Source organism: Cinclus cinclus, chromosome 1, assembly GCF_963662255.1.
Source record: "Cinclus cinclus chromosome 1, bCinCin1.1, whole genome shotgun sequence".
Taxonomy (NCBI): Eukaryota; Metazoa; Chordata; class Aves; order Passeriformes; family Cinclidae; genus Cinclus; species Cinclus cinclus.
Window position 1 is genome coordinate 39072003 of NC_085046.1, and position 14758 is coordinate 39086760.

At 36.5% G+C, this 14758-nt stretch overlaps 1 protein-coding gene across 1 annotated transcript in view; it reads right to left on the reverse strand.

The window, feature by feature from the left end:
* The window catches only part of NEK10 (NIMA related kinase 10), a 76312-nt gene that overhangs the window by 53432 nt on the left and 8122 nt on the right, over positions 1-14758 (reverse strand). Inside the window, 13 exon segments of the mRNA XM_062502783.1 lie at positions 5140-5239; positions 5421-5498; positions 5501-5541; positions 6116-6163; positions 6761-6821; positions 6824-6900; positions 7448-7568; positions 7686-7788; positions 9098-9162; positions 11108-11185; positions 13225-13286; positions 13751-13890; positions 14393-14617. Of these exon segments, the coding sequence (XP_062358767.1) occupies positions 5140-5239; positions 5421-5498; positions 5501-5541; positions 6116-6163; positions 6761-6821; positions 6824-6900; positions 7448-7568; positions 7686-7788; positions 9098-9162; positions 11108-11185; positions 13225-13286; positions 13751-13890; positions 14393-14617 (1199 nt within the window).

Consider the following 14758-nt stretch of genomic DNA (forward strand, 5'->3'; position numbering starts at 1 on the left):
GAAAGTATCCAACCACACACATATTACTTAAGAAAACACAGTGTGACTATAAATATTCAAAAATTCTCCATCCTATTATCGTAGAATGTTTAGGGTAGGAAGGGATGTTAAGATTGTCAAGCTCCAAACTCCCTGCCATGGTCAGGGACACCTTTCACCACACCAGGTTGCTCAGAGACCTATCTAACTTGCCCTTGAATACTTCTAGGAATGAGGTATCCACAACTCCTCTGGTCAACCTGTTCCAGAGCTCACAACCCCCCCAGTAAAGAATTTACTCCTTGTATTTAATCTAAGTCTACTCTTTTTCAATGTGAAGAAAATTCCCCATTGTCCTGCCAATACAGGCTCTTGTAAAAAGTCCTTCTCCAAGTCTCTTATAGTCCCCTTTATGGGAGAGCACAGGAGGGTGCTCTCAGGTCTCCCCAAAGCTTTTTCTTCTCCAAGATGAACAATCAAAACTTTTTCAGCCTTTCCTCATAGGAGAGGTGCTTCACTTTTCTAATCCTCTTCACAACCTTCCTCTGGACTGACTCCAAAAGGTCCATGTCCTTCTTGTGCTGAGAACCCAAGAATTGGACACAGTATTTCAGGTAAGGTCTCACCAGAGTATGAGGTATTTTCACAGGTATTTCTTTTTCAGTAGGACCTATACACATGATATTCAGAGACCATCCCTAGAAGAGGTCCCTCAAATTAAATCTTGCATTGTGCCAGGCCAGTTGCAGATTTCTTTGTATGAATTCTTGTTTTCTTTCACCATAGGTCCCTGCCTACGAAGTTCTGCTGGAATTGCTCTACAAGAGCCACCTGTAGAACATTTCTACATGAATTCAGGATAAACAAGCAGAATTCTTTAGCAGGTTTATTGTTTTCCGCTCTGACAGCAAGGTGGCAGTGTCTCCCACTCTATGCACGCCTATCCTTTTCAACCAACATAAAAGCAGAAACTGTATAAGAGATCTTCAAGGGATTTGGAATGTGAGTGGTCCCATTCTCATATATATGGCATGAAATGCCTATCTGTGAGTCCAAGAATTTTCTTAAAGCAGTACATTGATGTGGCTGTTGCAGAATTAAAATCTGAATCTCTAGAAGGTCTTTATCCAGTGTCTTGATCACTGCACTAGGTTTTTTAAATCAAAATGTACCATAAGAGTCTGAAACCAAGGCATCTCTCTAAAGACAGTATGTTTTAAGAATATTAGTTACAGACGAATGATCTGCTTTTGTTGTACTGTCAGCCTGCAGATTCTCATAGCAAGAGATTAACAAGAGTTACTATTTCCAGAAAGACTGACTGAGGAAAAGAAAATAGAGCAGTATTATGAGATTGTTTTATAAAGCAAGATAATGTCAGCCATATCCCATTTACACAGTCACACAACACTTCCTCACAGGTAGTCCACTGAAACATTACTCTAATTAGATCAAAGCAAGTTTGGGTCAGTTTTCAGATTTGAAAGACTCCAGAAAATTGGATTCTCTCTATTTAGTATGTGTGTGCAGCTTGTAAATGCAGAAGTACAGTTTTTAGTAGATCTTAAAGCAGACCTTCTCTTTTTATAAAAACTGACAGGTTAAATTCAATTCAGAGATTTCTCAGCATTTTAGCATATGCTTCACATTCATGACATTTTGTTGTAACTTTGTCATGGTTTAACCCCAGCAACCAACTAAGCACCACACACTCAATTTCTCACCTTCCTCACTGGGAAGGGTAATCACAAAAAAAGAAAATAGAACTCATGGGTCAATGTAAGAACAGTTTGATGGCGGACACAAAATAAAATATTACAATATTTCAGTATTATGATATTATAATTTATTATAATATTAATAGCAATTGTAATTAAAAGAAGGTAAGGCAGAATAAAACTCAAGAAAAATAAATTATGCTCATTGCAGTTGCTTACCACATATTGAAAGATGCCCAGCCAGTCCATGAGCAGCCACTGGCAACTCCTGGCCAACTTTCCCCAGTTTATGTACTGGGGATGGCATTCCATGGTGTGGAATATCCCTTGGGTTAGTTCAAGTCAGCCATTCTGGACGTACTCCCTGCCTCCAGCTTGTTGTGCCACTCCTTGCTGGCGGAGCTTGGAAAACTGAAAAGTCCTTGATTTAGAGTATACACTCCTCAGCAACAACTAAAGTGTTGTCCTCAGTGTGTTATCAACATTACTGTCATACTAAATTCAAAACATAGCACTGTACCAGCAACAGGAAAGAGAATTAACTCTATTCCAAACAAAATCAGGACAAATTTTCACCAAGAACACTTGAAATGCACTAAATGGACAGTACATTTATCCTCAACTATTGTGAGATATAATCATTAAGATCACAAATGCTCCAGTCTTTGATACATGGACTGTATGAGTTAGGAACAATATCACAGCATGCATCTATACAGTACATATTAACTATCATCAGAGAGAAAGTAAATTAATCTTAATTTCATTGAGGTTGTAAAAAACAAGGCTTAATAAAATACAGAAACAATAGATAAAAGTTCTTCAGCTTTCCCCAAAAATTCAATAGGTACTACACTGGTACTAGTCATAAAACTAAATGAAGTGGGTGTTTGTTTAAATACTGCAATAGTTTTGAACTAAGTGCTGTAGAAGTGATCCAAATAAGTTTCTGTTCTTCCAGTTTTCCTGAACTCCTGTAAATCTTTGACAGAAACAAACACTTCTCAAGGGCAATTTTGATCTTACCCTTGAAAGTACATTTAGACTTCTCCATATTTAGAATAGACTAAAGATAAGGAAAGGTGATTGAGACAAGAGTGCCCCTCAGTGGCAGTATGTTGATATGAAATACAATTATATGATACTTTAAAAGCATATTTTGAATATGTATTTTCATCACTCAAGGACAAATGTACCATTAAATTACATTCTTCCAAAACTGCATCACTACTAAGAATCCGAGGGGGTTTAGCACATATAATTTAATAAGAAATTAATTTGAATATGTACATCATGAGGCAAAAATATTTACTATTAAACAACAGTTGTTAAATATTTATAGTTGAGTGTTTTGTGCATGGGTGTGTGCATGTGCCTATACTTTCCAATTATGTTTAAAGAAGAGAGATGGAATTTTGTGTAAAGTCTTCTCACAACAATTCTGCAGCATTCAAATTATTTATTTTCTTCTGTGTCATCAGCAGCAAGAGAACGTGCAGTAGTTCTTGGAGAACTTCAAAAACTACAGGATCTGAATTGCCTGGAAGGCTTGCTGTGTGTACCAGGTTGCATTAATTCACTCAAAGACTAAAACTATGCCATACTTTGTACTGTTTACACACATACTGCATTCAAAGTCTGTCCCAGAGCCTGCCTGGGTTCCTTCTCCACACTGGTGATTAAAGAAGCATACATCAAGAATATTCACTACTAGAGACTTATACAAATAGCACCTCACTACAGCTGATCGGGAAAAAATTGAAGGATACTAAACAATTTTATGGAAGAATTGGAATAGAATAGATACCTGTTACACTTCGTATGTTCATCAGAGCTTGTTCTATAATCTGGTTGTTTCAATATTCTTGCTAACTGAAATAAATCAAGCCTAGAAGCATAACTATAGTTTAAATATTTTAAGGCTCAATCATCTCCACCATCATATTTACCATCCATAGCTGCAAAAAGTACAGCCATGGCTGATGACACAAAATTTGTGTTAGCAATTATTTTACTTCTGTGCCTTGGAAGGTCATGGAACAGATCCTCCTACAAGATATGCTAAAGTTAATGTAGGACAGGGAGGTGATTTGAGACAGTCAATATGGCTTCAACAAGGGCAAATCCTTCCTGACCAGCCTAGTGACCTTTTATGAAGGAGTGACTACATCAGCAGGCAATAGAAGGGCTACAGATGTCATTTATCAAGACTTCTGAAAAGCCTTTGACATGGTTCTCCACAACAGTAATTAATGAGTGGACTGCTAGATGGATAAGAAACTGGTTGGATGGTTGCATCCAGAGGATAGTAGTCAATGGCTCAAAGTCCCAATGGACACCAGTGACAAGTAATGTCCCTCAGGGGTCCACACTGGGACAAGTGTTATTTAAGATACACACTAATGACACAGATGGAGGGACCAGTCTAAACAAATTGCAGATGACACCAAGCTAAGTGGTGCAGATGGCACACCTGGAGGATGGGATGCCATCCAGAGGGACCTGGACAACCTCAAGAAATGGGCCATGGGAACGTCACGTAGTTTGACAAGACCAAGAGCAAGGTGCTGCACCTGGGTCATGGTATCAACAGAGGCTGGGGATGAACAGATCAAGAGCAGAAGAGAGAGAGAGAAGAGAGTCCTTCTCTTCCCTGGAGACTTGGGGGTGCTGGTGGGACATGACCCAGCCATGTGCACACCCAGCCCAGAAAGCCAAATGCCTCCTGGGCTGCATCCAAAGCAGTGTGAGCGAGGGAGGGGATTCTGCCCCTCTGCTTCCCTCTGGTGAGACTTCACCTGGAGTGCTGCATCCAGCTCTGGGGTTCCAGCACAGGAAGAATATTGACCTGTTAGTGTGAGTCCAGAGGAGGCCACCAAGATGATCAGATGGATGGAGCACCTTTGCTGTGAGGAGAGGCTGAGAGAATTGGGATTATTCAGCCTGGAAAAGAGAAGTCTCCAGGGTGACCTAATAGTAGCTTTCCAGTACCTGAAGGGAGATTCTGAGAAAGATGGAGAGGGACTTTTAATAAGAGCACATAGCGACCAGACAAGGGGAAATTGTTTCAAACTGGATAAGAGTGGGTTTAGATTAGATATTAGGAAAAAATTTCTTTACTGTGAGGGTGGTGAGGTACTGGAACAGGTCATCCACCCCTGGGCATGTTTAAGGTCAAGATGGATGAGACTCTGAGCAACCTAATCTAGAGAAAGGCCCCCTGCAGGGGGGTTGAAAATAGATTACATTTAAGGTCCCTTTCAAGCCAGTCCATTTTGTGATTCAATGATTTCACACAACAGTATAATACTGCAACAATTTACTACCTTCCAAGTATGATAACCAACACCCAGGTATCTGAAACCTTCTCAGAGTTTGAGTAAGGAAGTGCTTCTCAGGTATATCTTGAAAAATTGTCTTCAAGCAAAACAGTTCAACTTACTAATTGTAACTTTGTTTTTATCCCACAAAATGGCATTGCTTGGAGTGAGATCTTGATGAACAATCCTTTTCTCTTTATGCAAATAATGAGCTAGACAAAGCTTAAAACAATCAGAAAGAGCCTTACAAAGATTCTTAACTACAACCTAAAGGCACATTAAATTCACAGCTATGTATTAGTGACTGATACAATAAACATTACTTTGTCATTTATCAACCTAAAAACATGGTGCTGCTAATTACATGTAGGAAAATCCAGGCAAAAAGAATGGAGGCTCTTACTTGGATAAATACATGCCATATTCTGTCTTCTGTTAACTGTTGTTTTTCTTTCAAACAGTAAAGGTGTTCTCCCAATGGAGAACCCCCTCTATGAGCTCCATGACTATGTATAATCTATCATCTCATAAAATAAATTAATAGACCATTGTATTTATACAGAAACCATTTTAAAATAGAATATTTGAGGTTAAAAAGTATTTTAAAAGCTGTTATTTTCTACTCTTTAAAAATTTTATTTGTACAGACACATACACCTTAATCTAGTTCTACTCTTTTTTGTTTGACTTTTTCCACAATTTGTATCACAGAACCATAAGGAAATCACTGCCTGATAATCACTCAGCAGGCAGGTGTATTTAGATAACTCTTTATTGAAAAGAAAATTAAAACAACATGGCTGGCAATCTCCCTATTTAACATTTCAATTCTAAACTTTGGATCTTCAGAGGAGACTAATGATGCTTGCTACATGTCTATGTTGCACCTAGTTTTACTGATAGATAAGCAAATATAAATACTATTTCTCATATATTTTTTTTTTCAATTTTAAAGGAATATAGACCTCTCTGAACTTGTAGCAGTTCTGGAAGAAATCTAATTGTTCAAATTTGACACACTCCTGCCAGCCTGTAAGTGGTTTTATTATATATTTCTTCATTATGTACACTGTGGTAATTCTCCACATTTATACTCACTTTCCAAGAAGGTTCTGTAATATTATACAACATTTGGATGATAAAGCCACAACGAGGAAAGAAACGTAGATGCTTAGAATAGTTAAACTGATGGCACAGTATTTAAATGTTTAGCTACATGTAGGAAGGAAGGATATTACAAAGATTTCACAAACTTGTTTAGGAACTCCAGCACACCTTCACTGCTACCTCAAATGAAGAGAAATGTAGCACATTACCAGAATAATCAGGAGGAAAATAGAGCTCTAGTCCTGGCTAAACACCCCCAGCTCCCTCAACCTCTCCTCAAAGCACTTCTGCTCCATCCAGACCCTCCACCAGCTCCAGTGCCCTTCTCTGGATCAGCTCAAACACTCCCATGCCCCTTCTTGTAGTGAGAGGCCCAGAACTGAACAGAGGATTCAAGGTGCTGCCTCACCAGTGCCAAGCACGAGAGGACAATCTGTGCCCGAGTCCTGCTGGCCACACTGTTGCTGATACAGGCCAGGATGCCATGGGTCTTCCTGGGCACATTGCTAGCTCATGTTCAGACAGCTGCCAACCAACATGTCCAGGTCCTTTTCCACCGGCAGCTTTCCATATGAGAGCTCACAATTAATAATTCAGAATGCTGACATATTAAACTAGAGTCAATGAGACACACCAGCTCTTTGATGATGGCTAATCCAGAGACAGTATTTTTTACACTGCTGTCTCTGTCTTTTTTTTGTCCTTTCCAAATGCTGGATTGTGTAAATCAACTACTTTCATTGCCACAAGATGTTGTCCATTATGTTTTCTAACCTATAAACAAGGTAAAATCTTTGTAAAATAAATATAGGATGGGGATAGGAAGAATGGTGTTATGGCTAGCAGATCAGTTATTAGAGTCCGAACTTTTCTCACAGAATTTATCACAGCTTTTTTTGTGTATGATATGATTAGTAAAACTACAATCCAACAGTACAGGTTAGCAGTACACTTCTGAACTTGCATGGTGTTTGAAGCAACATTATCTGTGCCCAGTGCTGCTCTTCAGATGAAAAATGCTTGAATTTTTGTGGTTTTACACAGATTTATTAGCCTTTGCAATAGAAAAAGGCTGTTAGTGGAAAGGAATTAAGAGAAAGTAAGGTAGGAAACCTAAGAGATAAACTAGTCAATCTTAAAAGTACAACATAGAACAAACAAAATTGCAGCAAATACTAACAAGCTCAGATCTCCAAAGGCCTTTAAGCACCTACATTTCCCAACTGAAATTCAAAGGACAGATGGGCCTAGAACAGGTATTAGACCCTCTTCATGAAGCTTTCACTCAAATCTGTAAAATAATAGCAAAAGAGAAGTTTAGCTTATATATACTTCCAAAAGCTCCACTGTCAAGGCGCTCTAAAATTTCATAACTTCTTACATGTTTTGTGGGTGCCTGAGTCATGTTCACAATACTTTCAGCAATTTGCTTAAATACATCCTCCTAGTCATAAGCTAAATGACAAATAAATAAATTTAAAATATTTTATGTCTTTCTTGTGCTAAGAATGTGCAAGCATATGACTTCTTGAAACTATGAAGGTTTAAGGTTTTTACTTACCTTTAACAAATTTAGCTCTGATATGAACCCTTCATAAGCTCTGATATCACACACATAATGTCCAATATCAATGAAGATTTAAAACAAGTCAGTAGGAAAAAGTCTCAAAAGGTGCAAACTTTTTTGTACTTTTAGAAACAATGTACACAGGAGCTATTAATCTACAGCATAGACTTTTCAGTGTTTATTATTTAAATTTACTTCAGAGCCTCCTACACAGTACACATTTTTCACCAATATATTAAGATATTAAGCCTCTAATACTACATACATAGGATTTTAATCCCCTTTTAAAAGTTAGGCTTCAACCCCCATTAGTTGGGTATTAAGATAAATGCCAGTTCTCTAAACAAATACAAATCTTTAAAGTCAATGCACCTTCTGAATTTCCAGTAATTTTACCTTTTTCATACAGTATTTTTTTATGCTTTTTAACACTGTATCTGAGTTTCTTCTTGTAATGCACTAAGTGATAGGATTAACATTTATCTGCAAAGAATCATGACACCAATCTTAGAATTTCTGGCCAAGAATCCTAGTCTAAAAAATGAAAAGGACTGAGAAAAGCAAAAGCCAACAGATAAGAGGCAAGAATTTATTAGTCAGATGCTTGACTGAAGTTTTGTTTATTTTTAAACTTCTGGAATAAGTAGAAATGCAGATTAGGTATTTTGAAAGATCAAAATACAGTAAATCAGTCCAGATTCTTAAAATATTGTCACCAACCATGAAAATTCATTATAAACTGAGGCACTTTCAGTACAAAATCAACTTTTCAAAACTAACACAAAAGTCATATATATAATTTTAGTAATTTATGATACATAATAAAAACATACAGAAACAGTGCTGACAGGCAGACCTCCTGTAAGATTCCACAAGGCCTTTGTAGCCAACCTGGTGAAATGGTCATCTTAGAGGTGAAGATGTGTAACTGATGGAAAACATTTTGTCCATATTGATCCAAACCTTTCAGTAACACTCTTAAGTAAAACAGCTTGATGAAAAGTCAGACCCATGGTGAAGGAGTAGAGGGCTCAGAGAAAAAAAAAATAACTGCTTCCAGTTAATTGCTACTATCCAGGGCTGCAAACTGGACCTGTTAATCTTCAAGTATGTTTTATCGCCAGCAGTGTTAAATCTGTCCTCAACACATATAAAAGGTTGTTAGATGGGGGGGAGAAGGACCCCACACAGAGCTAGATTGTCTGGCATGCACACGACAGAAATCCCACCACTGAACACCTTATCTTGTAGACTGGCACTGATGCAATGCAGGGATGACTATCTGCAGTTGTGGACAGGGCAGATATTGCCCATTGCAAAACAAATTACATTTCAAAATATTTTTTTCTAATTGGACTTTTGAAAGCTGTCCTAAAAGAGTTTCACAAAACATACGGTTAACATACCTTTTAAAAATATGTTGATTTCTTTCTACACTGAAGAGAAATCTCAAGGCTCTCAAAGCATAACACTACAGCAGGAAAATCATTTTAATTAATGACAGATTTTTTAACACATGTGGAAAAGCCTGATAAACCCCTTGATACCTTACACATTGTCAAACTTAGTATTTAAATGACAGATTAGCTTATTAACCTGATAACAAAGGGAATAAAAATATATTAAGTTTGTCCTGTATTTTAAAAGCACGCAAGAACATTTTGGGGGAAAAACAAGTGAAAAAAAAAAAGTTGGTGATGATAGCTACAGCACATGCTGAGGCACACATAAATCTTGATCATCTCCTTCCATTTGCAGAAAGCTCAAGACATGAGACTAGTTTTCTTCTCCAATGCTGAGAAAGGTATATTTAATCAGTGGGTTTGTAATGTTGCGGTAAAAAAGCAATTTTCTGAAAAATGCAGTGTGAAGTACCTTAAGTTCTAACAGGGACAGAAAAGATTAGTCAATTTTTTGACCTTGAATTTGTCATATTTACAGAGAACTTTATGTACCTCAGCTTCTATCTTCATATACCTTAGTTCCAATACAAAGAAATTTCTTTAAAACAGCTACTGGCAGGTGGTTAATACGTATGCTTTGATGTAACTCATCTTTAGGTCTATTTGTCAAGACTCAATGGTAAGGCACATTTATAGCTGAGCAAAGACAGTCATGAATTAAGATCACTAAGGTAGTGTGGCAGAAAGAAGCTGAAAATTTAATCATTGAAAACACACACAGTGGGGCAGTAAATCAACCATACCAGCATTGCAAGAATTCCAAGAAAAATATCTGTGAAACTTAAAAAGGGTATTCCAATAGCTGCAACTACATTCCATACCAATAACATTTTTAAAGGCAATACAAGTAGCAGTGTGAGAAGCTGAACAAGGTTGCACAGAAATATACTTCTTGCCCAAAACAGATTTAGTTTTCATGTGTGATCATTAAGTCCATTATTAATTCATATGGCTTCATGCTCAACCCAACAACAGCAGCTTACTAGCTCTTGTGAATTATTTCCAACACATTCTGCTGGAATCTAAAAATCTCAGTGGGCATGAATTAAGCTCCTTACAGTTGTGTGAGGCAACTACACTGAGCATATGCTCCAGTTTGTTAGACTGTATGTTAGTTACATATACCTCCTCTCCAGAAAGTTTGTATTTATCTCATCCTTAAGATGAAGTGCACTATAAAATTTTGTTTCAGCAGAATGGTACCTACTGCACTGAATCTGCCCTCCAATTCTAATCCAAAAGAAGTGGAGTAGCTACAGAGCCATGTTAGTGGCTCTGTCAGAGCAAAGACCAGGTGTTATGAATGCATTCAGCTGTGCTAAGGACTTTGCCAACTAGAGCAGCAGCAGCTGTGCTCATCCCTGAACCTCCAGTACTACATTCCCATATCTTAGAGGGACACTCACCACTGCACAGAGACTGAGACAAGCTACCACGTAATTAATTACTACTGATAACCTTTAGCCAAGTAGACTCAAACCAGTACATTTATGGCATGCAAAACCAAGAGCCATTCTATGCTTATTTGGCCTATATTTATTCTACACTTAATTTTTCTCTATTTTATATGTTGCCTTTGTGTATATTATGTAAAATCCAAAGCAAAATGCTCCAGAAATAACAGATATTAGTAGAGTGTCAAGTCTAGAGTGAGTTTCAATGAAAATCAAGACTCTGTAAAGAAGATCTGATGATAGACAGCCTGAAAGTAGAGGAAAGATTATCACAAGAAAAGTATTGACTTTCCTTTACTCTACATGAGGTGTCAGAAACAAAGTAAATCAAAACAGAAATTGAGTCTCTATTTAACTTTCAATTCTTGGGCTATTTGTTGTTTTAGGGTAGGGGAGTCCTCTTTAAATATAATTTTTATTTCAAAATAAACTTTAATTCATAAAAAATTCTCAGGGACTGTTGGGGCTTTTACTGTACAATGATAATAAAGGGAGTTACCTGTAGTAATCTCACTTGTTCAGCATTCTTTTCTTTGTTTGGTAAAATTAGCTTTGTTATTGTATATATTGCATTTGCCTGGAAACAGAAAAAAAGGTCAGCATTATTAGTGCCCTTTTCCGTGCAAACCACAAATAAAAATCAATGTTCAGATAAACCAGAAGCTAATACCAATGGACAAGTTCTCAACATCCTATTGCGCACCTAAAATATAAACTTAAATGTGTATGAGAATTAAATCATTGTTACATTTTAATTGATACCACAAAGCCTGTGAATGGATAAAGAAGAAATGCTTCTGCCTCTAGAAGTGAAGGAAATTGCAGCAATAGCTCTCCTGTCACCATGTGGCACCATATTTTGAATTGTCAGGAACAAAATTCAACTCTCAATAAAAATAAATTGTAAAAACACCAAAAGTGATAGCCTCAGCAGGATTTTGTGATAAACCATACTGATTTCAGCTTCCATTTTCATGCAACCATGTGTCCCCCACTCTACTATCCACTTTGTAGGTCTGATAGATGGGCACTGATAGATTAAGTTGGAGAACTGCTCCCACTTAGTTGACAAGATTCCTGATGGAGACTACTCTCCTCTCTAGAAGAGTTGAATGAAATGGAATTGAACGGAGGTGTCAGCTCTGCTGCGGCCCTTCTGCGGTTCCTGATGTTTTCTTCAACTGTTCATGAAGGTAGAATTAAGCTTAGGCCATGGTTGAGCTTAGGTTTTGGGCTGTGCAATAGAGCCATTGAGTCAAACACTCTGTCTGCTACCAGGATTACTGCAGACTGCTGCCAAGGTTGTGACAAGGACAAAGGACAGGGCAGCTACAGCAGAAGTCCCCAACTGCCTTATCCAAGAGCCCTTTGACACAAAATGATATAGACATTTACAGGTTCCTCAGATTGACCTCCTTGGCACATAACTGAAAAAGTTGCACCCTTTTTTCCTCTGTATTTAACCCAAGGGAGTTGCTTCATACCATGTAACTCTCAAAGTTATATTAGCAAAAAGAAAGAAGTAGGATTTAAAATTACTACAGTGGTATTGTAGGGTGGAATTCCAAATAAAATGAACATGCTTGAGGCTGTGACCTGGTCTGAAAGGGGGATGTTGGCTGGTGTTTAAACAAATAGAGAGGTTGTTATCTTTTAACATAATGAGAAGAAGAAATTAAGCTTGAAACTCATTTTCCAGATCTGCACATTGTACCATCAATTTTTAAGCGATTTATTGACACTACAGTTACCATGCACTGCTGGGGCAATGCAGAAAGCCTCTCTGTTAAAACCATTTATTTTAAACAAGTGATATTTTATTTTACTGAAATCAGACTCAGTCTAAAACATATAGTTACACTGTTTAGATAAAAGTTGTCTAAATCAGTACAGTTTATTGACAATTTTAGTGCTCAAGAATAATCAATTTTTTTTCTAGACTTACTTTCATTTCTTTTCTCTTAACCAACAGTTTTGAAATATACACAAACTTCTTTCCTGTGCATACTTAAGGTTCTTGGTCTCTCAGTTCCTCCAGGAATACCTCTAGCTGGGCTTTAAGCTAACTTGAAGGCTTTGATTTAACATTGAGAGTTTAAGAGCTGGCTACAGCTTTTAGCTGATATTAGCATCGTTAATATTTATATCTTTGACTAGGTCTGGAATACAACCAAGGATTTTAAGAATTGTTTATCCCTGGAGATAGAATGCCATGAAGTTATCTCAGAAATACCATACTCTTAAGAAAAGAGAAATAGTTTGTGAAACAACATGTCCATTTAAAGCTGTATAGGTTTTTGTAATAAAGGTCATGAAATTCAAAATTTACATTTCTCAGTTTATTCTGTGATTATTTTTATTTACTATCTTATTTTGAATATGACAAAATAATAGCAAGAGGTGCCAAAATTAATCTTGTCTGAATAAAGCTGTTTATTCTTCCAGACACCTATGTTGATAAACTTTGTCTATGTCTCTGTGTGCAAAATTATAAAGAAAGAGAAGTACTAAAATTACAGAAAAGCATATTTCCAATCTCTTAAATTATGATAACAAAGAACAACAATTAAGTGAAATTATAAACTATAATTACTTAACTGAATAAAATCTTTCTACCTGTACAACCTGGTAAGCATTAGTCTCATTGAGCACCAGTCCAGTAACTGCAGCACAACAAGCTAGAATAAAAATTCAGAAATAATATTAAGGGCCATTTGACTCTACTGAGAAATCTCCTCCATAACTACCAATGAATGCTCACCTGACTAAGAGTCATTAGAGTATCACTTTGAAATCATAGGGTTCATATTGATCTATCATAGAAAATTTAAATACTGAGGAAAAAGATGATCAAATAACCTCATGCTAAACACAAAGCTAACTAAATAAATAACTTCTTTTGTCACTGTTTTTACAGGTTAAGAAATATATATTCCCAGATACTTTATGTTTGCTTCTTTCTATCAAAAAGTGTACTTTTTGAAAATAAATGCGGTTATCACGTATTTGAAAACAAACAAATCTAATTTGATGCTCCTACTGCATAAAGCAGTTATAAAAATTAATAATTTTGTAACATTTTGAGTCCTTTTGCACAAGTGTATGTAAAGACATAATAGAATATTAGACCTTATAACCCTACCTGCATGAAGAGAGAAAGTATTTTCTTGTATCTCATCAGGACTCAGCTCATCTGACAAATGAAAATGCTGGATTCTCCCTGCTGCATTTGCACTAGATAATCTTCCAACTGAAGAGCAGTCAGATACAAGACTTCTTTCCCTGAAAGAAAACACAAAACTAAAATCAAGTTCCAGTGTTAAAATGTTCATAATATGTCTTAATGGCTTAATATGTCTTTCTTAACAGTTCCTGAAGTTCTGAAAATGTTTGTTTTCACTAAATTAGCTAATACAGTTTAAAAAAGCAAACAAGCTTTTAAACAGAAAATTCCTTTGCTATGTTCATAAATTATATTCACAGTTCTAGTTCACTAAATAGGTGTCTGATTAATAGGAAAATTAAACAGACAGTAATGCTATATTTATACTGTATTTGTTATTCATTATTTAGTTAATATATTGAAAATATGAAAAATATCTTAGGATAACAATGAAATACAAAAAATACTACTCATTCATTATGTTCTAAATAGCCTTTTAAATTCTGTTGGCATCACATACAGCTGAACAAGCTATTTGAAAAATCAGGGCTTGGTCAAATACATCTTAAAAGAGTAAACAGTCTTGTACAATTGCCACGGTGTTGAGAATTGAAAACCTACTCTTGTAACACATGAAGGAGCCGCTTGATTCCACCCCACATCCAAATTTCCACACTAGTCTCTGGATCTTCACAAACCTGTACCAGGATCCAAACTATACTCCATGGAAGTTTGATGTGATCAAAATGGAGTAAACTGAGCAAGACTGAAACCCCTTCATACATTTTAATTTGATCTTTGACTCATGACTCTGCACAAAAGAGTCATAGCAACTCTGCTGTGAGCCTAAAAAAACCAGCATGAAATTTTAACAAGAACTCCATCATCATTTGTATTGTCAGTTAGCAAAGGGAAAAAAACCACAGGAATTTTAAAAAAAGAACAGAGATCTCCTATTAAAAAAAAAAAAAAAAAGAAAACAAAAAA